The sequence below is a fragment of the Penicillium samsonianum genome (genome assembly GCF_028829775.1).
Source record: "Penicillium samsonianum strain IBT 33392 chromosome Unknown utg000010l_segment0_segment0, whole genome shotgun sequence".
Taxonomy (NCBI): domain Eukaryota; kingdom Fungi; phylum Ascomycota; class Eurotiomycetes; order Eurotiales; family Aspergillaceae; genus Penicillium; species Penicillium samsonianum.
This window is the reverse complement of record NW_026643268.1, coordinates 42,504-66,695: the sequence shown is the minus strand read 5'-3', so window position 1 is coordinate 66,695 and position 24,192 is coordinate 42,504. Positions and strand designations below refer to the sequence as shown.

Here is a 24,192-nt window from a genome sequence, read left to right as displayed (position 1 = left end):
CCTTGTAGCGACAGCGGTCGCTTGGGTTAGGCGAGCAAATCATCTGACGTATTGGACTTGGTATAGTCATCGAAGTCGGTGAATAGATTTCGCATCTGCACCGAGAATTCAGCGAGACTCGGAGTTTGGCTTGCTTCGATCGCTGATTTTTTGACAAAACGCAGGGACGAGGATCCGATGCCGTGGATATCCATTGCCATTGAAGGGTACGTATAGCTGACGGGCAATGGGTGAAAACAACGTGGAGGGAAAGCGAAGAAAGACTCGCGCAGAGAGAGGACTGCCCAGTTGAGTTCGCTAGGTATAAGTCGCTCAGCAGACAAGGTTCGTTTCGCGGGGAGGATGCTGGACGCTCGCTCGGGGTGAGCCGCTTGTCGTAAGGCAAGATGTCACATGGTGTCGATGCTAACTGCCTGCTCACCATGGCCAATCGATTGAAACATCAAGTGATGTCTCCGAGGACGTCCAGGTCGGGATTGGCGGCAAGTCATCCTGAGAGAGAGAACTCGTCTCCAACGGAACACAACCCACAAGGATGCTGTGTATCAGCTGAAAAGCGAATGAGGGATGCCGGATATCGAGCTTGGCGTGCTCACTCAACCCTGGTTGGCAGGATCTTCGACCTCCAATGCGGCTGGCCCAGGCAAGAGATCGATCGCGTCGCGCGGCAAAGGCGGCGAGGGTGTGCAAGACGCGTGCTGTACATGTCCGAGGGTGTGCACGATGTCCAGCAGACTTTGCCGATCTTACATCACTTGACAAGCGGCTCCTCAAAATACGTCAGTATGCTTCGGGAGATATGAGGCTATACTCACGATTCTTCATCTTCGCTTATGTTGACACCTTGCCCACGCACCTCACGGTGGCCAGCAGACTGCTGAGACAACACATAGATATCGCCCTTGGCTTGAATCGGCCAGCGAACCTCGATTACGATCGACCAACGAATGCTCTTCATTGCGACAGTATGCAAGGCCGTTCTAGATTTGTCCACCCTGCACGACAATATCGTGGCCGACGATCGGAGGCAAAGGTCCTGGACTAATGGCACTTGGCGGACGTACCTGATTGCCCACGAATGACCCTCATACGTGATAGCTGCAGCGGTGGCATGGAGATTCAGTTGACAAGCTGTGGTGGAGTTCACCTGTAGTCTTGTTGTTGGCACGCTGCCAGAGTTTCCGACTCATGAGAGACATCGGCGACGTGTGCGTAGATTTGAAAATGGAGGTATCCAGGAAATGGTTTTTGTAACTCGTATCGGGGGCATTCATCATAATCGGCCGCTCAGGGTTTCGCTCTGAGGCACGTTTTGCCAGATATTAGCTACTAGATCCGAGAACGGGTAGCCGGCTCACATGATATGGTGGCTAATAAACGATCTCGGCTAGCAATTGATGTTGGCCTGGTAGGCGATTGTGAATTGCTCGTTGCGCTCATCTGCAGCGGTTTAATGTATACAGACCGGGCTGATCGCGGCATCTGTCATCAGCATAGTATCAGGCCGGGTCAGGCGAAGAACAGACATACCTGCCACACAAACAGTCTCTTGCACTCCAAAAATCAAGAGAGTCAATCTAGTGGGGTGTTGACATTGAATCAGCTCAGTTGGGCAATTGAGTAGAGGCGCGTTTTCGCACAGAAGACATGCTGAAGTCACTTAGGCCAGGCAAGAGATTTGCCTTCTTGATTAGCTGGCACGGGGTGACAGAAAAGCAACGCGTCAATCGCCTAATAGGAACTGGCTGACTTGGATGTTCATGGTATGTTCTATTCTCGTCAGTACCGAGAAGAGCACGGAAAAATCAAAGATGGAAGAACTTATCATGGGTCCGCTGGCAGGATATCATCTGATAGCTCGTTAGATTGAGAGGTTTTTCCTCGGTGTGACAAAGTTAGGCAGTGATTTAGTATGACAGGGGACTCGGGTGGCAGGCGGTATTTATAGACATCTCGGCCTGTCTTGTCACCCACCTGCTTCGTTTTGTACTAGTTTGGCCACGTCTGTTCGTGGCAATTGTTGAAAGGCACTGACTGGTGAGGATGCCTGCCCAAAGTGAGGCATGTTGGAACCTCTGCCTCAATAATCTCATGTTGCGCGACAATTCACTGCAGGTTCAGCTTACTCAGTTCTGGTTACTCAACGAGAAATACCTTTTACAGTCATACTAGGATAGTGATATCCAGCCTATGGAAACATCGTCGTTGAAGGAACGTTGATTGTCAGAGAAAATGTGTGCGAATTCATCAAACCTCAGTAAAAAAATACTGTCAACAAAGGCACCTACTGTAAAATTCCAAAGCTTCACCCCTCGCGATGATGCAGAATTTTTCCTTCTATTCTCGCTGAGTCGTCACCGACCGATCAATCAGAATGCAGCATTCTAGCTCTTCCACCGGCCCTTCCAATACGCCTTCTACTCGGCCTTCTATTATTGCCCTCGATACGAAGCTAACCCTACCTAAGCGGCCGAATAAGGGCATATCGGTGGCTCAGCGCAAATATTTACGGGACTTTCCATCCTAAAGCCCTCCACCTACCCATCGTGCATGTGTTGAATGGTTTCGTGATAAACTTGGCCGTATTATAGATCGGACTACTGTTTCGCGAGTCCTTTCATCTCGATATGACTATCTAGATCATGGTACTGCAAGTAATGTGACTCAGCAATCTTCTGCCCGTTGGCCAATATTAGATGAAGCCTTATTCGAATGACAAAACCGTCTTGTAGAACAAGGCCAATCAATCACCTGGCCTCTTATTCGGATGAAGGCTATACAGCTTTGGAAGCAAATCGATGCGTATAAGCACCTTCCACAGCCTATCTTTTCTGATGGCTGGCTTACTGGCTTTAAGAAGCGGTATTCAATATCATGGCATACCTTCCATGGCGAAGCGGCTTCTGTTCCTGAATCAATTCATTCACAGATGAAAGCTATCCAGACTATATGCGACCATTACGAGCCTGATAATATCTATAATATGGATGAAACAGGGCTTTTCTAGCGCCTTACGCCGAATGGTGGCCTTACAACTAAAGGTCAGGCTGGCCAGAAGAAGGATAAGGATAAAACACGTATTACCGTGGTGGCTGCATGCAATGCGACTGGCACAGACCATCTACCCTTATGGGTAATAGGCAGTGCTCAGACACCGCGCGCATTGCGTGGAGTCAATATGGCCTCAATTGGCTGTGCTTGGAAGTAGAATGATACAGCATGGATGAGATCTGATATCATGGTACAATGGCTTCGTACATTTTACCTACGAATTGGTAGGCAAAGACGTACATTGTTGCTATTAGACAACTTCCCGGTTCATGTTGCAGCCGTACGAATAGCTCCACCCTCGCCCAATATCGAGGTGGTATTTTCTCTGCAAACGCCACGTCTATCTATCAGCCCTTGGATCAAGGTATCATCAATAATCTGAAGCATCATTACCGCAAGAAGTGGATGGTGTGGATGATAAATATGCTGGATAGGGGCATTGACCCACGTGCGCGGATGAATCTAAACCATGCCCTTCGCTGGCTTTGTACGGGCGTGGAAGGCTAGTGTATCAGATGATACTATTCGGAACTGCTTCCGCAAGAGTACGGTGCTTCATGATGGACAAACCCGGTACGATGAAACCCCACCGGCCACGCCGGTATATACGGAAGATTCTGAATTGAGGCCACTTTATAATGAGGTTTCTATAAAGCTGGTGAATCAAGCAGATGCGCAAGTAATCCTTCCGGATGAAGCATTCATCAACCCGCCGGGCGAGAATATAGATACTGGACCACTTGATTTATCTGATAACATTGTCAATGTTGGTGATGATAGCAATCCGTTGGCAGAGGAGGACGATATATATGGGCCACCACTACTTGATATTCCGACCAATACGCTTGTCAAGGGGCATCTAGATGATTTGTCTACATGGGCTTCAAACAGGGAAGGGGTATCAGAAGAGGATATGTCTTATATTGAGGCTTTGATGAAGCTACACGCAAGGCTACAGATAAATGGGAGGAAACAGAAGACACTGGAGGAGATGGGATTCAAACCTAAATAGGAAATCAGGGCTAGGACTAACTAGAAGTGTGAATATTATATAATCAATGCCCCACACATGAGAAGCTGCACACATTGGGGGTATGGATGGCCGGGGGGGGGGGGTTGCTCACGAGAGTCGACTGTATATCGTGTGAGCTCGCAATAGTTACCAAAAATTGGTTAGTGACAACCAAGCCAGCTGCAGAGCCACAATACCCGAATAGGAAATTGGTCCTCTGGCTTTTGGACCAAACTCCTTTCTCCACCTAGGATGCATCGTCGACTTGCTCTTATCTCTCGTGATCGTCGATGCTCATGCACTAGAATCGCTAGTCATGGGCCTTTCTTTTGTAGTTCCTCAAGCGTTGTTGCTTAACGTTTTCTTTGGTATTGAAGCTTGGACAAACTTTCAAATAATATTGCTTGGCATGAACATGTGCATGAACGACTTTCTTGGCAATAATGCAACGAGAGATAATGATGGAAAAAAATCAACGTAAAATCAAATCTGGGTATAATTCGTCTACCTTTAGCAAAAGTAAGCAGGCACCATCAATTACCAGAGCAATTGAACAACACTTACAGTACCTCCTCCTTCGGCGAGGGGTTAGGGTAAATGGAATCATACATACAATACATACATGCATATATACATGCATATATACATACACACAAACTCTCCCCCATAATTCCCGCCGCAGGTCTCTCCGATTGAAACAATCCCACAGAGCTTGGGTCACAGTTTTTCGGTCACCGCAGATGCACCGTTCATTGTCTTGAAAGCAGTAGGCCTTCGCATATGTGGATAGCCAGCAATGCCCCGTGCGTAACTGCGTTGCTTTTACATACCACGTGCTCTATAATAACTATTTCGGACCAGCTACTATGCTTGTATAGCCTTCATAACAACATTGATGCTTCGAAGCAGCCGCGAGTTAACTCCTGGCGCTGTAACGGAATCACTGACTGGGGAGTGAGCGCTTCTCCATAAAGTTCGCACAGCTCAACTCCACATGATATCCCGCAATCGTTGCTTCTCCTCCTCACCACCAAATATGGCATCAATTCCCTGTCGTGCGAGGTTGCAAAGCTGCGTTCGGTTGACGTTGAAGTAACGTGCAACAAGGCGGTACTCTTCTGAAAGCGGGCTGCCAAAGACGCCAACATCATCGGTCTGCGCATATGCTCCGTTAGTCTTCTCTACTTTGTCGATTTGCCCTCTGGCTGGAATAAAGAATCTGAAGTTGGTGGTAACTCACGGCTAGCGATATCTTTGGCCCATGGACTCCTATCCAGTGCTTAAAGTGATGCCCTTCGAAGCCGCCACTTACCATACCTGCCTGGACATTGCAGCTGAGACACAGCTCGAGACACAAACCCCTCTGAGCAATCTCCATCTTCGACTCGTCATCCTCCCAGATGACGTGCCCCAATCTACCTGGGTTCCATCCAAGTAAGGTCTTCAGCTCTTCGCGCGAGCTACTTGCCTTTGCCTCGGCAAAATGCACCGTTACACCGAGTCCTTCGCTCGATGCCTTCTCAAATACGGGCGTGAAAAGGGCGACTTCTCCTCCCGGGCGGGCCGAAGGGTCGCCGCAGAGATCCAAACCGACCACACCGTGACCTTCGATACGTAGACGCGTCGCCAGCTCGAGGGTAGCCTCGGCGGATTCCAGAGTCTGCCGTCGGTCAATAGAAAGTACCAGACGTGTGTGCATACTCTCCGCGTGTCCCACCTCAAAGGCGGCGATTGTGTCAAGCAGTAACCTGACATAGGCCTCGGCTGAAAGATGGGCCGTTGCTCGAGGTGTGGTCCGCAGTTCGAGGTAAACGACGCCGTCTGCGAGGAAATGCTCTAACACGGATGCTGTAGCGTAGCGAATGGAGCATTCATCCGTGAGAAGGTTATATATATAGCTGCTGAAGAGCGGGAAAAAGCTATATATGCAATATTACCACTGCCCAGTTGTTGAAGCCACAAATGGATGTCAAAGACTGGAAAGAGGGTGTTTAGAGCTCACCTCTCTACACTAAAATCGTACTTGTCCTGCGGCATAACTGTCAGAGGGTCGTCCAGCAATGTCTCTCCGATTTCCTTTTTCCGATGCCATATCTCATGCAAGACACGGCGAGAGATGCTGCCAGTGAGATGAGCGTGTAGCTGCAATTTCAGTCAGTGCTCGATTACAAAGACAAGTTCCGACAACTGGCTCATGGATATAAATCACAAAGGGGCCATAACTCACCTCAATTTTGGGGAGAGCAACGAAATCCATCATAACATCCTTATCTGTCATATCCTGACGTGTCAAGAATGTACCACGGAGTGAATTGTGAGTGGAACTGTACTGACGGTCTTACCCCGCATTGCTTCTCGTGACACTGTACTTTATCCCTAACCTGAATCTTATTACGTGATTTGATCTTCCAACCACGTGTAATTCGCATATTACTATCTTTAGTCAGCCTGTAAATTCAAGCAAACCTTACCTTGATCGAAGTCAGGGAAAGAATCTGCCACTGGCTGTCTTCGACGCGGTCGCCTGTTTCGGGCGACAATTGCCAAGACCGAGGTTGCGTTTCACTTAATTGTACCGGCAAACGCGGCTGTATTGCAGTACCATAAAAAACGAGAATTCGAATTTCTGATTCTCGAAGAGCACCGATCATCGTTTGTACAGCACAGCAGGAATTTTATAGAATGTGCGAAGATTTCTCTGCTCCCCCAGGTAGTCGTATCCTTGCCACTGGAAGCATTGCCACGAACTTTGTGGATACCCCTTTGCAACTTGGATACAATGTTCGCGGAACAGTTCGAACGCCGAAAGATTATCTGGAGAGGCTTTCTAAGGAGAGGTACGGAAAGGAGAGGTTCGAGACTGCTCTAGTACCGGCCATCGAGGATCAACGCATATTCGACCATGTTGTGATATGAGGCTGGTGCAGATCAGGAACCAAGCCGCACCGTCGGAATTAGCTCCGAAGTGTCTATACAGACGACCAAGTTGATTGGAAATCAACTTGGCTAATTGTTGTATATATAGGCTCATGTATCCCTCTGAAATAAAAAGTCAATTCACACCTCTGAACTACAACAGACCAGATCCTCGAGAACGTGTCCGGCATCATCCGCATTGTAGGAAATGAGACCCTTCGGAGCTGACCGTGTGACTGACAGGCATCGGACACGACGATGCGGACTGACCTCAACAGTGTGGTTCCCAAAGTAGTTGCAAGCACCCTGAACCAGCATCAAGCGGGCCGTCTTGACGTTGTCTTCTACGGTCCCGCTGATCCCCACCCCGAACGAAAAACGCCGGATCGACGCTGGTCAGCCTACCTCCCTTTCTCCTTCCACAAGTCTTCATTGAATGTTCATGCGGATATACTGAAATGACCACACTCTGGCTCGAATCAGACACCTGGAATAATTGTGTGCATCCGGATAAAATGCCATTCACTGTATACGCCGCTCTCAAAACGGAAGGTGGAAGGTCTGCGTGGAGGTGGTTTCAGGACAACCAACCCACCGAGGATGGACATTGCACCCAGTGTCGTCGCAAGCTTCGAAACCATTGACCAGCCTCTAGTACCAGCTGAAGAGCGGACACGCAGTGATAGGAACGCATTACCAGACCTGCGCACAAATATGAATCATTCAACGACTCCTGGAAAGGCAAGCTATAGCCCCAGGAACCGCTCCTGAGGTTCCAGGAATTGAAAAGACTGTCAACAGGAACATGACTTTGGTTCCCCGAGGTGGAGGTACAAGAACCCAGAAGCTATTTTGGGCTTCCTGGGGGCTATTTGGCTCCTGGAAGCGACTTCTTTGCCCCCAGAAACCGCACTGAAGCCCCTGGGAGCTACCTTGCTCCCAGGGCCAAGCCGTCATTTCCAGGGCTGATAGAGCTTGATCCTGGAAACCTCAAAAGCATTTATAGGAGCTGTGTATCCCAGGAAACTAATCTACTCCTGGGATCTTCACTCTACGTTCCTGAATGAACACGAAATTGGTTTGGGGAACGCATTGCCTGGACCCGGGAGCCGTTGCACTCCCAGGGCCGTATTTCTGAATCCTAGAATCAATCTTCTGCCTCCCAGAGTACGGTACTAACTTATCTCCAGACCTACGCACAAATCTGAGTCACTTTATTATTCCCAGATGCCTAGCCTGTGGTTTTAGGAACCGGACTCACGGCTCCAGGATTAATAAGCTATCAACAGGAATATGACGTTGATTCCCCGAGGTACAGGTAAAAGCCCCAGAAACTACGTCGGGCTTCCCGGAGCCTACGTGGCTCCTAGAAGCCGCTTGTATGCCCCCATAAACCGACTCGGAGCCCCCGGGAGCAACAGAGCTCCTAGGGCAAAGAGGTGTGTTCCTAATGCTGTTAGAGCTGTCAACAGGGACGTGAATGCTTTGATTCCAATCAGGAAAATCAATTGGTAAATTATCTTAGCAACTCTACATCAAAGTCCATTATTTTGCATGACCCTATCTGTCGCACCTCTCTCATCTTTTTGGACTCCACCTCCCTCCCTCATTCTTCGAAAATAATCATCGGATTTTGCGATTGTCTTTATTCGTAAAAAAGGAAATTGTCATTATAGTCAGTGTGCTTCCACGTGTACTCATACGTGCTAAGAGCTGTTCCTTCGTTTTGCAGCGATTCTAACAAATCTGACAATCCGAATAAGCATTCTGCTTCAAGACCTCATCAATATACCACCTCATTTGAAACGAACCTACAAAGCGTTGGATTATGGTGAGGAATCTCAACGGTGATCTTCAAAGAGACTACTTTTTGGCACTACGGCTTTGGTTGCACCGGTTAATAGGATCCAGGTTGAAGCTAAAGCAAATGATTCCAGAGAGATAGACAAAGCCAATGTGTTGACTACGAGGAGTGGCGTTGCATGCCTTACATGTTCGAGTGGTCAAGGAATATTCTCGTCCCAACTATCGACCTTCGCCAAGTACATGGACGTGGGCTCAATGTAGGTCGTGCTCGTTAACAGCGGCCGAATTCATACGGGTCTGGGTGTGTGACCGGCAGCATATCCCATATCGGTACAGTACAGCATCAGACATGCTTGGGCTGGCACCTCACATACCTGCGACATGAATAATCCCGCTTTTCATCTCGCGTAACAACCTGGGGGCAGGATGCGTTTGTACAGGAAGAAAGATAACTTACCTAGCATATGTACAGTACATAGGACAGACAAACGTCTCGACTTCATCTTTTATCGGCTGACACGGCGTGGCACAACACGGGTAGCCAGATTAAGCACGTCAAGGTTACCACCTGACTCGTTATCCACGACGTATTCTATCTTTGTTAGTACTGTGAAGATGCCCGCGGTTAACTAAATCTGGGATGAACTTAGCCTGATGTCTTGGACGTAGGAGCTGCTCGGGTTGGAACAGCCATGCAGTTGTCTTGTTGGGCAACAGCCCATCGGTAGAAGATATATTTATAGACTTTTCGGCTTATCTTGTCACTTGCATGCTTCTGGTTGGTGTCAAATGTTAAAGCATAGTTGTGAGGGTGGCTACTAAAAATGAGGCCTGTTGATATGTCTGGATTCTATTTCTACTCGCTTAAGCGACACATTCAAACCACATTCTGGTGGGTGACCGAGAAGAGATGTTATTGTGAAGAAATGTTGACCGACTGGAGGGCCCAACGTTGACTCAACGACCCCAAAGCACCAAAAATTGGCCTGCGGTCAAGTTGGGCGAAACCCAAGAGGCAGTTTCTTCGTAGACGAGGTCGCTAGATAGCGTGAAGAGGCAGTTTAAAAACACGCATGGTCGGAAAACATATACAGTATATTTCTTCAACAGCCGTGCAATCTCGGGGTTTATTATTGTTCAACAGTTGCAAAATGAGGACGCTGGTACTGACCTCGACAATTCTTTATTGTCATCACGGCCATCATAGAATCAACGTAGCAGTTTTTCCTTCGGGCTTCTTTTTTCTTGGTCCCCCAGATTTCACGTCGAACGGTGAGTAAAAGGTACTACAAATAATACACATATTATCCAAAGACATTAATTGATGGTTACAAATTGACATGTTGAAAGTAGATGTTCAACAATGTCTTTAAGATGTGTCGGGTCATCAGATTGCTTTGAACGATTTATGCCACCTTTGTAACAGCGTTGAACTAAATGTTTGACTCTGGACAGGCTATAAGAGAGACCAGTGCAGGTGGAAAGTATACTTTTGGACGCTGAATCTTTGCAAGTGGAAACGATGGATGCCCCGGAACAACTTCCCGACCAAGATAAGGGAGACCGCCAGCTGAGTGAAATGCCTATGCAGGGTGATGAGGCCTATACACAGGCTGTTTCCGATTCCGAACCCCCAGTGGTAAGCTAGGTGCAACGACACGTTCTATACTGTGGCTGATCACTACATTCTCTCGTAACAGCAGGAAGCAAGCCCAAAGAAACCCCTGGCGATCGAGCAGTTTCAACTCATATTGGAGACACTGGCAGATCTCGATCGCGATGATCCAAAACTCACCTTTCAAGCGGCTCGAACCGTGGGACTCTATCGACGTCTATGGACCTCGTATGTGCCGAAACACCTCGAAGGCGAGATACCAGACGAAAATGACAAAACTTCGAAGGAAGCTACCACCAAGTTGAGCAACGAGCGAGACGGGCTCCAGCTTCGTCCCGATGAGCAGCTATCTCGTCTGTATTACTTTGAACAGGCTTTGGAACAGACCCAAGAACGATTGATCGGCGTTCTCAAAGACTGGAATCAATGCTCGAGAAGTGATCTGGTCCTGTTGATGGATATCAAAAGACGCGCGTGAGGGGTTGCCAGCGGAAGAGTGCCATGTCGTACGTGACAGCCAAGGAATATATCGACGAAAGCCAGAAATCTTGGAAATCAAAAAACTCTTACTCAAACGTACTTTCAACTTTTTGACCGAGCATCTCTTGGATTATTGTGTAGAGTAGACTTCGAATATGTGTTGCTATTGAAAAGCCTCAGAGATATCACCAAGCACTTCGAAGACAGTGACGCTGCATTCACCCGGCCGGGAACAAGCGCTTCAAAAGCATCAGTGGGCAAATGCAGTGAGCGATTTCTCGCCGAACTTGTATGGTTGTTTGAAGGTGGAAATGGACAAGGGGCGAAGGAAGGTTCTTGACTGCTAGAATGGAGGTCGGAATTCGTATTTTGGCTGAAGAGTGTGGAACTGAATTTTATGGTCATTGAGTCAGAATTTGGGTATGTGGAATATCAAACGGATTGGTAATTTGAACCTCATTCTCCCGGGTCTAGCTGAAGAGACCACGTTGTCATCCGCCTCTAGCTGGGCGGACTTTGACTCGCCGCTTCTCGCTTGTGGCAGCCGTTGGTTCTACCGGTGCATTTCACTTATTCGACGTTTCCGAGGCTTATATTGCAGTGTGTCCTCGCATTTTCGGCGTCGGGGCCGTATTCATTGAGTCGAGGTCGGATCGTGGATAGTTGGGGGGCGAGGGTGTGGGAGAGGGAAAGGGCGCGAGTGCTGCTGCCAAAAGGGGTGCTAGAGGATGTTGTTCGTAAACGAAGTCGTAGTTTTGAGAGCAAGCCTCAAGTAACCTGTCGTCCACTACCGAAGGTTATCTGGAATTGTATTGTGGTGAGATATATGAACTTGGGTAACTCATCTGACCAAATGCGATCTGAACTTGGGTGCCCATCTTGATCCAGAGTGGAGGCTTTCCAATGGTCCCGTCAGCTTCCCCAAGTATATGGGGAAAAGACCACGTCAGGTTCTTCCTTAACAATGAACGGTATATTTGATGGTGGGTAAAAATGGAATGATGGTTGCACTTTTCCGGGGAGTAGGATTGGCATTTATTATCGAGGATTGGGGGGAAGGGTTTGGCGTTTCTTTCTCGCTCTCAAGGCATTGTACTTGGCGAGGGCCTCTAACTACTTTTTTTTATGTTCCCATACTCTCATTTCTATTGGGAGATAGCCAAGGCCAACCAAACTTTGATACTGCGTGAGCTGCTTGGTCCGAGGTAGGTGCAAGTGGCGTCACTGTCTGTGTCTGAAACATAACCGCTAACATGAAACAGGTCTTAATGGTTGAGCACTATTCCCAGGGCCCCGCGGCAACCTGATAGATCTGCATTTGTTTCCACGGCCAGCCGTATGATATATGTGCCAAAACTGGATACCCACGGGGCAATATTACCAACGTCTAGAGCACACGAAGTGCCAAGCCATACAGTACGTGGACATTACTAGGGGTAATCTAACAATTAGGGCCATGGTCGATCCATTCCCCCTCACATTCTGACTTCTCTTCACTATCTCATTCCAGGGCATCTATCGTCTTTCCGCTATTTTGTCTTCCGAGAAAATACTTAACTTCCAGCATGACCATCAGATGGCTGAAGCACGGCTGTCAAGGTGCAGTATCCCAACAAAACCCCGATTCAGGTGATGCCTCGACATTGGTGAATGGCTCTACCCAAGCACATCTGGAGAACAAAGAATTGGTATCATATTCTCGTACTAGGCCTTCTCGCCCAGACATTACTGTTTCTGACAAATCTACAAGCCCCAGCCCCAAAGCCATCAGGTTGATTCCAGAAAGCCAATGTCGAGATCCATGAAGCGTAATCGGGATCAGGTAAGTTTGGATCTAAATCTCGCCCGAGAGTGCATTCTCTCTCACAGCACCTTTTACTGAGCCTTCTTCTTTCCCACTTGGCGAGCAACCATCCCAGCATGAAGGAACCTTATCCAGTCATCGTCTTTCCGATTCCGCTGAACAGAGACACTCAGGTATCTATGATGCGTCATTTGAGTACGTGACTTGGGTATTGACTTGCATCAGCCACCATCTTCCCTCGAGGGACACCAAAGGATATCGAAGAAAAAAATCAAAGGACGTATACCTTCAAAGACTGCACCTTTGATGGCACAAGCATGGGGATTATCGGAGGTGCAGGTTCTATGAATAATACGGTGGTCTTCCGTGATTCCAACAGTGGTCGAGCATTTTTTGTCAACGGTGGGATGGATAAAGGAACGTTCTTGAGAGAAGTTTGTGGGAAGATGTAGTAGACTTGATCAAATACCAAGATTCACGCAGCTGTTTCTGTGTTGCCTTAATATACTTTAAAGCAGATTCGCAAAACACCAGATATGTACCAAAAGTTGGGAGCCGCCTCCCAGGATCCCCCGGTCAGCGTCTAAACCATTAACGTATTCTTGTGGTATCCCCAGTGGCGTGGTTCCGCTGTCATTGCCTTGAGTACCAGCACAGCATAGGTTCTCCAGAAAGTTGTTGAAACGAAACTTCTCATGGTTTCTGCATGATATGTGATATAGAACACCCTTCATATCATCAATAATCAGCCCAGATCAGAGTTGGTCATGGAAGGACAACCCGGCGGAATAGGGCGTTTGAAGAGGCAACCGGTGTTAGGGTCTTTCTTCGATTTCTCCGTCGTATCATCGAGAAACGACTGCCAAATGACAAGCAAGTACGTAAAGCGAGTAGGTGATGCGGATTGAGTAAGAGGACAGAGGAATGGGCTTGGTGGTGTCTGAATACCCTATATATACTCCGGCGATTAAGATACACTCACCTTGTTTGAGCTTGTTGCGGAAACTAAGCCCCCCAAACAATCTTGGACTGTTTGTAATTTTTGCCTAACAAGAAGACGGATTAGTCTTAGAGCCTAGGCAAATTCCCACGCTTCTATCGTTTATTGTTCCCCTTTGTGAAGTCGTTACAAGCCCTCATTTGCTGCGAGGACCTCTCATAAGCCACCATACACACCTGGTTGAAGATTTGACTGGTGTAGCATTCGGCTAAGGGTACTTAGGGACTGTCTTTTGATCAGAAGAGATAGAGTCAGAGTCAAGTATGCGACAGCTTGGTCAGACGGGTCTCACCTTGAAGCAACAACGCGCGAGAGCTGTGCTCTCGCGCGGTCGCTGCGCTTCTGACCGGGTCAGACTAGCCCTAAAAGAGCACACGCCAGATTCTCCGCACCGGTGGCGGAGAAGTAAAGAACAGTATGTTGATATCGTGTACTGGAACTGGCTTTATACAGTATTTCGGACGAACAAACTCGAGCAATCATGCACGGCGATCGTGTGACGAAAAGACGGATGGGAGAGGCCAGGAGTTTGGTCGGTCTGAGGATTGCCATTGTTGGAACTAGGATAATGCAATATCAGCTTGAGTTTTAAATCAGCCTAGGAAATATTTGGTAGCAAAATGTCTCGGTGGCTAGTGTTCAAGCTTGAGTCTGAAGAGCTTTTCTCGGTACAGTTTTGTGGATTCAGCGAGCCCGAACTTACTGAAAAGGCAACCGAAAAAAGTAAAACTGCAGCGAGAGCATGGACTGTGTCTGGTTGTAAGGGAGTTGGTGGTGGCAAGAGAAAAGGAGGGCCAGAATACTCAGGTGCTCGCGTCAGGGTAAGGAGGAGAGCAGAGGACCCAAGTCTGCCTTAGGTAAAACAGACAGTCAGTGATGCATTTCTCCTTTCCCCGAGCTTCCTTCCTCGCATTCCCAGGATTATTCAACAACATATACCAACTCAAACGAATCAAGGCCTTTAATTTCTTTGAAGTGCCCACTTGCATAATAGAAAACACCATTTGACTTTTTCCGAGCAACGGACGCCTACGAAGCACATCCTACGCAAGTGAGGAACTTTTGAAATCCTTTCAGGCTACTACAATTTTCCTGCACAGCCAGTAAATGAAAGACTGGTAGACGGCTTGCTGTGGAGGAAGTCAAGAGTGTTCTCTCTTAATTGACGATGTGTTCATACTCTCAAGGGACGTCCACTTTCTATTCTTCACCGAGTCTTACTTCCCCTTTCCATTTTCCCAGATCCGTGCAGTTGCTGCAGACTCACTTACATATCTCTAAAGCTAGCTGGCCTCCTTCTCTGTATACGACGAGTTATCTTCTTACCCAATTGCCAAACGAGCACGAGGCGGCCCTTTCAACGAGCGCCAGATGAGATGGCACGCTGTGCAAGGGAGACCTAACGCAATCAAGTCTGTTGAGCCTCACAGTGCATACCTAAAGTGAAAACCACGAGCCAATGATCTTGACATTCCAGCAGGGTGTTTACATGAACAAGTCGGTTCGACCTAGTTTACCCTCTACCGTGCGAATGAGAAGGTGCGAACTATGAAACCGAGCAACAAGTATACTCTTGTTACCATATCGGCAAGGCAGTGTTGGGATGCGGAGGCGTTCAACCTTATTGAGCCCGTCACGACGGAGCCTGTATATACGGGAAGCATACTACTGGGCCTAGAGTTACAGCAAATGGGGGAAACCGCCGGAACTGCGGCTTAGAACTTGTTTTAGGAAATGGACAGCATCAGTAATGTCTCCAATACGGACAGAACGGCATTAAACATCTTGAGTATGTGGCATATACAATGAACACTTCGAAGAGAGTTGCTCAATTTTGAAGACAAACTAGGCAGAAAATGGCATGTATAGAGCAAAAGACTATTCGCGACCTCCCGGGAGAACAACATCATTCGCCTTCTCGTCATATTTGCCTGGGTTGAGTCTTTCTATATATCTACCAATGTCAAAATAAACCCGTGGATTCTGAAATAGGTGGTACTCCTCCGTATAGGTCTGTATATATTTCAACAACTCCCGTGCCTGGTTCCTGATAATAAAGCCTCGCATGGGTCCTGAAGCAGTAATGCATTCCATGAGGATAAAGTTGAGGCTTTCGAAAGGAACAAATACCTGGGCCGCGGTGCTTGATGGAACAGGGATCAGTGTTGTGTCAACTTCTTTGATCTCTGTCACCCAAACATCAATCATCTCAAGTTCCAAGTTGAATGCACGGAACTGCCTGGCGATCTCACGCAAAACCCTGAGTGACTGTAGTATCTGAATTTTCAAGGCTCTCTGAAGAGCCTCTACTGGAGGCTGAAAAGTATCCTCCAGATAATTTGAAGGGTAATCAGGCGACCAAGAGCGTGGGGCATGTGTAGCTGAATTGTGTCTCGGAGCTGGTGGTGGTTTCGCTGTGCTGTAAGAGTCGACTTAGCCACTGCGCAAGATACCAGTTTGAGAGTACAGCCATACATACCTAATTTCTTTATCTCTCACTGGCTTCTCGGTCATATCAGAAACCTCAGAAACCGTTCGACGTGCGTTTTTGGCTGTCCTCTGAATCACCTATCCTTGGTCTAACTGTCTGTGGCGCTTGGAGTGTTTCCCTCGCCCTAAACCCCGGTGCTGGTTGTGCTGTTTCTCTTTGTTAAGCTCCATCGGGGGGAATGTGGGCGCTAATCCATGTGGCGGTCGAGGTCTTATTTCTCGATATCTCGGAGTTGACCGGGGAGACAGAGTGGCAGTTGGCGACGCAGGTGCTGTCATCCAGTTTTGCGCTTGTTGAAAGTTCCAATAAACATTACTCGCTGGGTTGATCATAGGAGCCGAGTCCATCGACGGAGCGTATGTTGGGCCATACGGGTAGTCTGTTGGGACTCCTACGAATGGGTAGTTTGTGATGCCATGGAATGGGTTTTCGTCATGGTACATACTGCCACAATAATTAGTTAGGTTAGAGTCTTGATTGCCCAAGTAGGCCAAGGATCAAGTTACCTGTAAGCAGTTTCACGCAGCAGACCTGACGAGTAGGAAGTAGTTTATATCCTGCCTTCAGATCAAAACGAATTCGAAGGCGTTATCTGTATTCTTGCCCATGGGATTGATTCTCTCTTCTGGCTTAAAAGACGGTATTAAATGCGCCCATCGTAAGAGAAATATCCCAGGAGACGACCTTGTAAGGGGCCAGTGGATACTCCGATAGGAGGAGCTCTTGCCTAAACCAGATGTTCCGATGTTCCCCGGATCGGCCTCGAATCTTTGGTCCGAACGTTCGCTCCGCCTACATGTCTTTTTCAACACAACTAGGCTAGTCCATGACCCAAGGTTCAATTTTACAAGGGAACACGCCAACCCCTGCCTGCATCCAATTACGGGTCAAATGCAGTCCCACTTAGCGCCATTACAAGGTCATTCAAAATTGACTTTGTAAATTGCTACCCCCGGTGCTTTGGGAAAGTATGGCCGAGGAAGCGTGCTAGTGTTAGCATGGTGATAATGTTCGCCGAAGTCTACGTGTTTTAAAAGGGCAACATTTATTAAACGCAGAAACATGCATTTGCTTCACATAAATAATGCCCCAAGCCTTAGTACCATCTTCTGCCGCTGCATTTGCGCCACGCACACCCCCTAGCGTGGTGCGCGACGCCAATGTCCCTCAGTGGTTGAAAGTGACTCTTAAGCGAGTGAGTCGAGCTAGGCATCCTTTGAACAATCCCAAACAGCAAACGAATTACTTTAATTTACATTCTCTCCCCACAGAGGGCAACCTGGACATTGTGCTGGGTGATGTTAGAAGGACTGCTTGGAATGATCCACTTGGAGGCATATGTCGTGCATGTCGACATGGTCTCGCGAGAGGAAGTGGGTTTCAAATTAACCAAAGAGCCCATCAGCACCCTGGAGGGCTGCTTTGATATACTTCAACATCGTAACTTGTATGCGCATTGATCACGACGTTAGCCAAGGTTAAGCTCCGGGTAGCGATATCCGATGCAGGACCAAGAAAGTGCATTCCAGGTCTGGTGTTCATGTATTGCGGATACCTTTGTAAATTCTTCCCTAGATTGATGAGGTAGCCAAATTCTCCCAGAGCTTCTACAAGAACAGATGGAATCCCAAAGTCAACTGCATGCAGAGAAATCAGCCATCGTTGACCATGAGCATGCCACCAACGTCGACTTTAGATGAATGATTCCGCATTAGCCGTAGCCCTGAAATGATCAATGACGCGATGACTATGTTTCGAAAAGGTGCGGCAATACAAGCTACCTTATGATGCGAATGGTGTCAATACAAGTCACTTAAATTTAAGAGATCTTACAATAGTAATAGTGGGGCCCAAAATCCTCAACGACATGAATGTCTTTTGACAATCTTACAATAATACTACGTGGGCTGCTTTCTCCCTTCGTTGGCTTTAGTAACTGACCGTTGAGCCCTCTAATATCTATCATGTTTTTCTCGCCAGTGTATCAACAGTCTACACTAGGAATCAAATAACGCTATCAACTCCAAGTGGAATCCTATATTCCTTAAGCGCGACTACATCCACTTGTCAATTTAATACAACCTCTCAGTTAGCACAAATTTTCGGTTATCACATAAGCTTGCAAGTCACTTAATAACACCCGTTGCGGGGCGGGCAAAGCGCATTGGTCCTGGATCTTGACATGCTGGGGGCAAAATACCTATCCAAGAATCTTGAGGTTCCCTTCTACTCTGATATCCGAGAAAAATAAACAAGGAATTATGGTTCTTGTGAAAAATCAAAAGGTGAGCTTGTAACTCGCAAGGGGTTGAGGAATTCTGGCTTGGGGGACATTCCCTATCAGGTATGGTTCAGATTTCATACCATCCTCAATGTGCTAATGAGAACCTGATATGAGATCAACTATTTGGAATACTGGCTCAATACGGCGGGCGCTCTGGCTAACTTTGGGGCGTGGACTTTGCCTTGCCTAACTCCTCGCCCCTCTCCGGTCTCGCCATACATTGTCAAAACGCCACATCATGCCCGTGTGGTCATCGATAGTATTTTTTTGATACAGACCACTCTTATACATAAAGTGACACTAGCGGTAAGTTAAATGGTAGATAGATGGATGGAGCTTTCTTTGCCCCTGGGTCTGCCGACACCAATATATTCCCCACCTCCAGGAAATCACCAAGTCACTGCTGACATTGTCCAAAATGATGCAAAGCCCAACAAGAAACGCTCCCCCCGTTGATATGAGGTCATTCCCGTTTGCCTTTCGGCCTAGTGTGGAGATTCCTCAGTTTTCTGTGGGATATCGATGGTGGGAAGATGAGGCAATCAATATGCTATGGGCTTATGATTTCAAAGATATCAGTCAAGCGATCAGATTGGGGTTATTCCACGACGAAGATTCTCCGCGAAGCTCACTGCGGAGTCGTAATACGCAGTTCATCAGTTCGTTCCTCGTTGCGGCGTCAGAGCCGCACCAGCATTGCCGCCTATCTGAGCTGTCACATCCACAGAAAGTGGAAGAGATCCTGCTTCGATCGAGTATCCAGCAACTTCCACTGATTACATGGAGCTGGTTTCCTACAATACCAGGACGTTCATCGGACCCTGGAGCAATCGCTCTAGAAATTGAGGGAGAGAGCCATCGTCATTTCCAGCAGATCGCCTTTGAGGATATCGTACGCTCCGCTCTTGGACACAAAGCCGTGTCCGTAGAGTGGTTCTTTCAGCAACACACATCATTATACGGTCTTCTTGTGGATTATCTACACATGTACCCGGAGGAACTTCTGCTTTATTTAGAAGTAGAGGAGGTTGGTGATCCACGAAGCTCAAAACGGATGATCTGCATACTCCGCCATAGGACAATCGACTAATTGTTTTACATAGCATCTTCGGGATCGAAGTCCCTTTGCCCATCAAGCCCTTTCCCGGTGCATCATGGTCATCCAGCCAGACGGCAAGCACAATATGCCTTCACATAATACTCCAGGACTTTTATTCATCGCGGCCCCAATCCAGCAACTTTTCAAAAACCATTCCTCCAGCCTATCAACTATATTCAAGGTTCTTAGTGTCCTTAGTGTACGCTTCCAGAAAGCATACAGACACTCCGACCAGATGAATTGGTTCGCACCCTTCGAAACTTCTCTTCCTTTGTTGGAAGACTGCCTTTCTTCATCAGCGACCGATTTGGCAAAAGCCTTGACACAGGCCGATAAATGTTTATTTGAGAGACTGTCGCGAGAGACACTTATATTGGAAGATGCTATGGTTTCGGAAACCCTCATCCATTGGCAAAGGCTAAGCAATTCTGTGTTGGAATGCTGCTCTGGACTGTCGGACCTAGTCCCGTACCTTCAGACCTGCACATTGGTGAGGACTCCAACTATCGAACATACCAAGAAACTGAAGATTAATTTGTTTTCTCACAGGAGCTTTATGAAGCACGGAACTATTATTCTCTAATGGCTATACTAGACGGCCTTCGCAAATATATTGCGGTCGGATCTAATACATTCCGTGATTTCGCCGCCAGTCGTACCGTTATTCCTGCCTCTTTGATACCACCCGAAATCCTGCCTCTCATAGACCCGAGCCACGATTTCGTTTCATACCGCCAGCACTTCGATCAGCATCCTGGGATTCCGTTCCTCCAGCCCCATATTCGCGAGTTCAAACAGCGCGGCGAGTCGGTGCAACAGCCGCTACTTCGGCTGTTCCAAACTATAACCAGCTCTCAGCGTGAGGACAATGACCAGGTGTTCACATAATTCCTTATGCCTGGTACTGTACCTCGCACTGCGGCCATTGAGCGCTTCCTTGAGAAGTGGAATAACGCGGCACATCTTCGTGGCGCCAATAAATTGTGTCACAGATAATCTACACTGTGGATCAATCAGTTGATTGTGAAGTCAATTTTGCTGGAATATTGTGTTGCTGGACGAGAGAGTGTGTGAAGCGTGTACGTCATGGTCGGTCCTAGCGTCAGGAACATGAGCTGGGTGAGGATGCAAAGTCAGCTCAGCATAGGGAGATGTTGTGGCAAACTGAAACTTTGCCTTGTTGTGATGTTTTCCGCTCACCATAAGAATACAATGTTCTGCCTTCGGGCTTTTGCAAACCGAAGAAATATCCTAGTTTCCAGTATATGGCAGATAGTTGCATCGTCTAGCCGCACAGTCGGGTAGAACTCACTTTATGGCCAATATTATACCTCACCCAGGATAGCTATCAGCCTAACCCGGACTGACAGTTACGAAGTGCCTAACTCAAATTGCCGTCAGCAAGGGCGCATAAAGCAAATAGTGATATGGAGAAGAGAGATATGAAAACCTTGTTGTTCGGGACCTATGCGGGATTCAAGCCGTCAAGTCAGAGAAATGCCTCGGGATGCACATTTGGCCTGAAGAAGTTGACAATATCGACATGAGAAAATGTGCTTCCTGGCTTATCAGCAACATGTTGGATATCTGTGACTCTATCCAAAGATCGATTTAACCATGGGATAAACGCTTCATCCTCCCCCGTCAATGCTTTTGTTACCACCACGCTATAGCGCCTCCAGAATCAGCGTGATATGAAGTATATGTTACCACCTTCGTGCAGTGTGTGATAGAGTACTTCTCCCATAGTTCCATAGTAAGCTCAGTCCCGAGGCGGTGGACCTTGGAAGATCAACCTCTGGAATAACGTGTTTCGAGAGGTTGGCGATATAGCCCTTCGCCCCTCCCCTTTAATTTGTCAGTCGTATCATCGCGGAGTGGCATCGCGGAGTGGCTCTACTACACAGCGGAGTAGGAGGACAGAGGAACGGGCTTTGTGAGGTATGGATATTCTGTGGGCAAGAATCATAGACCGTGGTTGAAGATTGGACAGGCGTAGATTCCAGCTGAGGGTATTCGGCGACATCCTTTTGATCAGAAGAGATAGAGTCAGAGTATGGTACAATACGTGACAGATTAAACAGATGGGACTTACCTCAACTTATCTTGAATCAACAACGCGCGAGCTATCTCCCACTGCAGCCGCAGGGCTTCTGGCCGGGGGTGTGACTAGCGCCTTTAGGACACACCAAACCATCCCACCGGTCGTTGAGAGGAACCCTTTGTTCGAAGCATATGACATGGGGGTGGTGTGCTGACCCTTGTCCTATATGGCATCTTGGTCGAGCAAAGACAAGAGATCGTGTGACGAAGAGACGGATGGGAGAGGTCAGTAGTTCGATGGGCCTGATAATTATCATTTGGACCAGCAAATTGCAATCAAACGATAACTTCCAAGCCAGTCCAGCCAAAGTTCGGAGTAAAATGTCATATCTTGATGGCTAAGACTTTTCAGGCTCAGGCGCGAAGAGCTTTAGTTGGGGTTGAGTTGGATGATTCAGTAATTTTGAGCATAGCAGAAGAGAAACCGAGTGGAAGTGGCATTGCAACTAGGGGATGCATTGTATCTGATGGTAGGAGGACTGATGGTGGCATGAGACAAGCAGGACTACCGTGATTGGATTCTTTAGGAAAGGTGGAAAGTAGGTGACCCAGGTGAGCCTGACTTCCCTAAAACTGACAGTCAGCGGCTCATCTCTTCTCTCAAGCTCACGCCTCGCACCCAGGACTCAACAACGGGTGTACAACTACAGGAAATTGAACTATTTTGTCTATCCGGACAGACAAATATATAACCCACAGCTCTTTTTGACATTTCCCATCAACGGCCTTGCACAAATCATATCGCAGGAAAGTGGGCAATGCAACTTCTGAGATACCCTCACGCTACTGCACCTTCACTGTACAGCAAGCGAATGAAATACTGCCAAAGGCTTGCTGTAGGTTAATAGGTTAAGCATCCCGTCTAGATCGAAGATGTGCCCAAGAAATGTCGGCTTCCTATCCACCGCGCCTTCCCCCTCCAGCATCAAATGATGGCTTGGCCCTGGGAGCTACCTTGCTCCCAGGGGCTTCAGTGCGGTTTCTGGGGGCAAAGAAGCCGCTTCCAGGAGCCAAGTAGCCCCCAGGAAGCCCAAAGTAGCTTCTGGGGTCTTGTACCTCCACCTCGGGGAACCAAAGTCATGTTCCTGTTGACAGTCTTATCAACTCCTGGAACCTCAGGTGCGGTTCCTGGGGCTATAGCGTGCCTTTCCAGGAGTAGCGAATTACGCAGATTTGTGCGCAGGTCTGGTGAAGGTATCTTGTGAGGTCTTTCCGCAACCCCAGAAGGCATAATATTGACTCTCGGATGCCTTATTAGGGTCCTAGAAGCGAAACAGCTTCCAGATCTAGCCAATCTGTTCCCAGAGCAAAGTCATATTCTGCCAGGATCGTAGAGTGTGGATCCCAGGGGTGGACCTCAGTTTCCTAGAAACAAAATGGCCCTAGGAGCTAAAGGAGGAGGTCCCAGAAGATGAAAAGCTCCTAGAGTTGCTTTTGATGTTTCTGGGGATAGTATTTTCATTCCCAGATTCAGTTTCACAGTATCTGTTCTCAAAATCGGTAATAAGGGCTCTTCATTTCCACGTAGATTCGCAGTCATTCCTCTCCCACCCCCAAATCTCTCCCTCCCCTTCCCTCTCTTCAGCAAAATTGCTACTGCAGATATTGAAAGGCGCAGCAATATTCAGATTCCGTGCACATCGAAAGATCCATGTGTGGTTGGTTTCAAACCTCCGAGTGCTTCATCGTGTTAAAGCCGGGGCTCGCAATTTTTATGGCTCATGGACTTGGAGGTACTATAACAGTCTGAGGAACCTTGCCCTAAGCTAAAAGAAGGTCCCTCTCAATCGATTCCACTCACAAGCCCCATCCCAAGGTAGCTGTCAGATGTATTCAATACCCTCATATCAAATGGTCTCTGGGACTTGCGTGAGATACTATGGTAATGGTACCCTTTCATATATTGTCAAGGGCTTTAGCACTCCTTGTACCCGCCTTTTTAGTTTGGCAAAGCATACCTGTGAATTCTTGTGCTAAGCTAACTGTCCCAAATTCTGTCAAGCATTCTCGGTATGTCTCTTGTTCTTTAGACCTCAGAATACTATGCTGATTAGGTAAACCATATGATGTAGATCATAACTCAAGCTCAGACATGAAGGTACTTGGGCTTCTTTGCTTGATTGTTCCCTATGATATTTCTCAAATCTAGGCTATTGGCAATTGAAACGGAACTTGCAATGTTGAATCCTACGACGTCTTACACACTAGATGCCCAGTGGCGCCACCCATGGCCTGGCCTAGCCTAGTCTGATAGCTCTTTTTCTCCTTTGCTCAAGCGCCTTACAATAATCTTGGCAGCTGACTCCAACTGACGAGTGCATAGATTTGGACCCACAGTACATGGAATTTATTTAGATTTCGTTCCTAGGAGTATAGTCTATCTCTATGGAATCATCCGATAGCTATGACTAATACCTGTGTTACCTTTAGTTATTTAAGCCGCCAACCCAGTTTTTGCAGTCTACATAACCCATTCATCCTTTTCGTCTTGGTAAAAATTATCAGTTTGGAAACCTTGTTCAACCACCTCA

General features: G+C 47.6%; 7 protein-coding genes across 7 annotated transcripts; 4 read left to right on the top strand and 3 right to left on the bottom strand.

The window, feature by feature from the left end:
* Positions 1-26: 26 nt before the first annotated feature.
* Positions 27-958, bottom strand: N7471_013663 (uncharacterized protein; the record flags this gene model as incomplete). Its single annotated transcript, XM_057286381.1, has 3 exons — positions 27-345; positions 422-766; positions 816-958. The coding sequence occupies 3 exons, from the start codon at positions 956-958 to the stop codon at positions 27-29; spliced, it is 807 nt and encodes a 268-aa protein (XP_057128860.1).
* Positions 959-3,520: 2,562 nt separating this feature from the next.
* Positions 3,521-4,063, top strand: N7471_013662 (uncharacterized protein; the record flags this gene model as incomplete). Its single annotated transcript, XM_057286380.1, has 1 exon — positions 3,521-4,063. One exon carries the CDS (start codon positions 3,521-3,523, stop codon positions 4,061-4,063), a length of 543 nt encoding a protein of 180 aa, XP_057128859.1.
* Positions 4,064-5,047: 984 nt separating this feature from the next.
* Positions 5,048-6,320, bottom strand: N7471_013661 (adenosine/AMP deaminase domain-containing protein; the record flags this gene model as incomplete). Its single annotated transcript, XM_057286379.1, has 4 exons — positions 5,048-5,218; positions 5,376-5,982; positions 6,066-6,205; positions 6,291-6,320. The coding sequence occupies 4 exons, from the start codon at positions 6,318-6,320 to the stop codon at positions 5,048-5,050; spliced, it is 948 nt and encodes a 315-aa protein (XP_057128858.1).
* Positions 6,321-7,237: 917 nt separating this feature from the next.
* N7471_013660 (uncharacterized protein) lies at positions 7,238-7,441 on the top strand (the record flags this gene model as incomplete). The annotated part of the gene is made up of 1 exon (XM_057286378.1): positions 7,238-7,441. The coding sequence occupies one exon, from the start codon at positions 7,238-7,240 to the stop codon at positions 7,439-7,441; it is 204 nt and encodes a 67-aa protein (XP_057128857.1).
* Positions 7,442-15,562: 8,121 nt separating this feature from the next.
* On the bottom strand, positions 15,563-16,198 carry N7471_013659 (uncharacterized protein; the record flags this gene model as incomplete). The annotated part of the gene is made up of 2 exons (XM_057286377.1): positions 15,563-15,944; positions 16,164-16,198. The coding sequence occupies 2 exons, from the start codon at positions 16,196-16,198 to the stop codon at positions 15,563-15,565; spliced, it is 417 nt and encodes a 138-aa protein (XP_057128856.1).
* Positions 16,199-17,259: 1,061 nt separating this feature from the next.
* On the top strand, positions 17,260-17,635 carry N7471_013658 (uncharacterized protein; the record flags this gene model as incomplete). Its single annotated transcript, XM_057286376.1, has 2 exons — positions 17,260-17,370; positions 17,447-17,635. 2 exons carry the CDS (start codon positions 17,260-17,262, stop codon positions 17,633-17,635), a joined length of 300 nt encoding a protein of 99 aa, XP_057128855.1.
* A 1,242-nt stretch (positions 17,636-18,877) lies between these two features.
* On the top strand, positions 18,878-20,446 carry N7471_013657 (uncharacterized protein; the record flags this gene model as incomplete). The annotated part of the gene is made up of 3 exons (XM_057286375.1): positions 18,878-19,486; positions 19,563-20,048; positions 20,108-20,446. The coding sequence occupies 3 exons, from the start codon at positions 18,878-18,880 to the stop codon at positions 20,444-20,446; spliced, it is 1,434 nt and encodes a 477-aa protein (XP_057128854.1).
* Between the last annotated feature and the right edge of the window lie 3,746 nt (positions 20,447-24,192).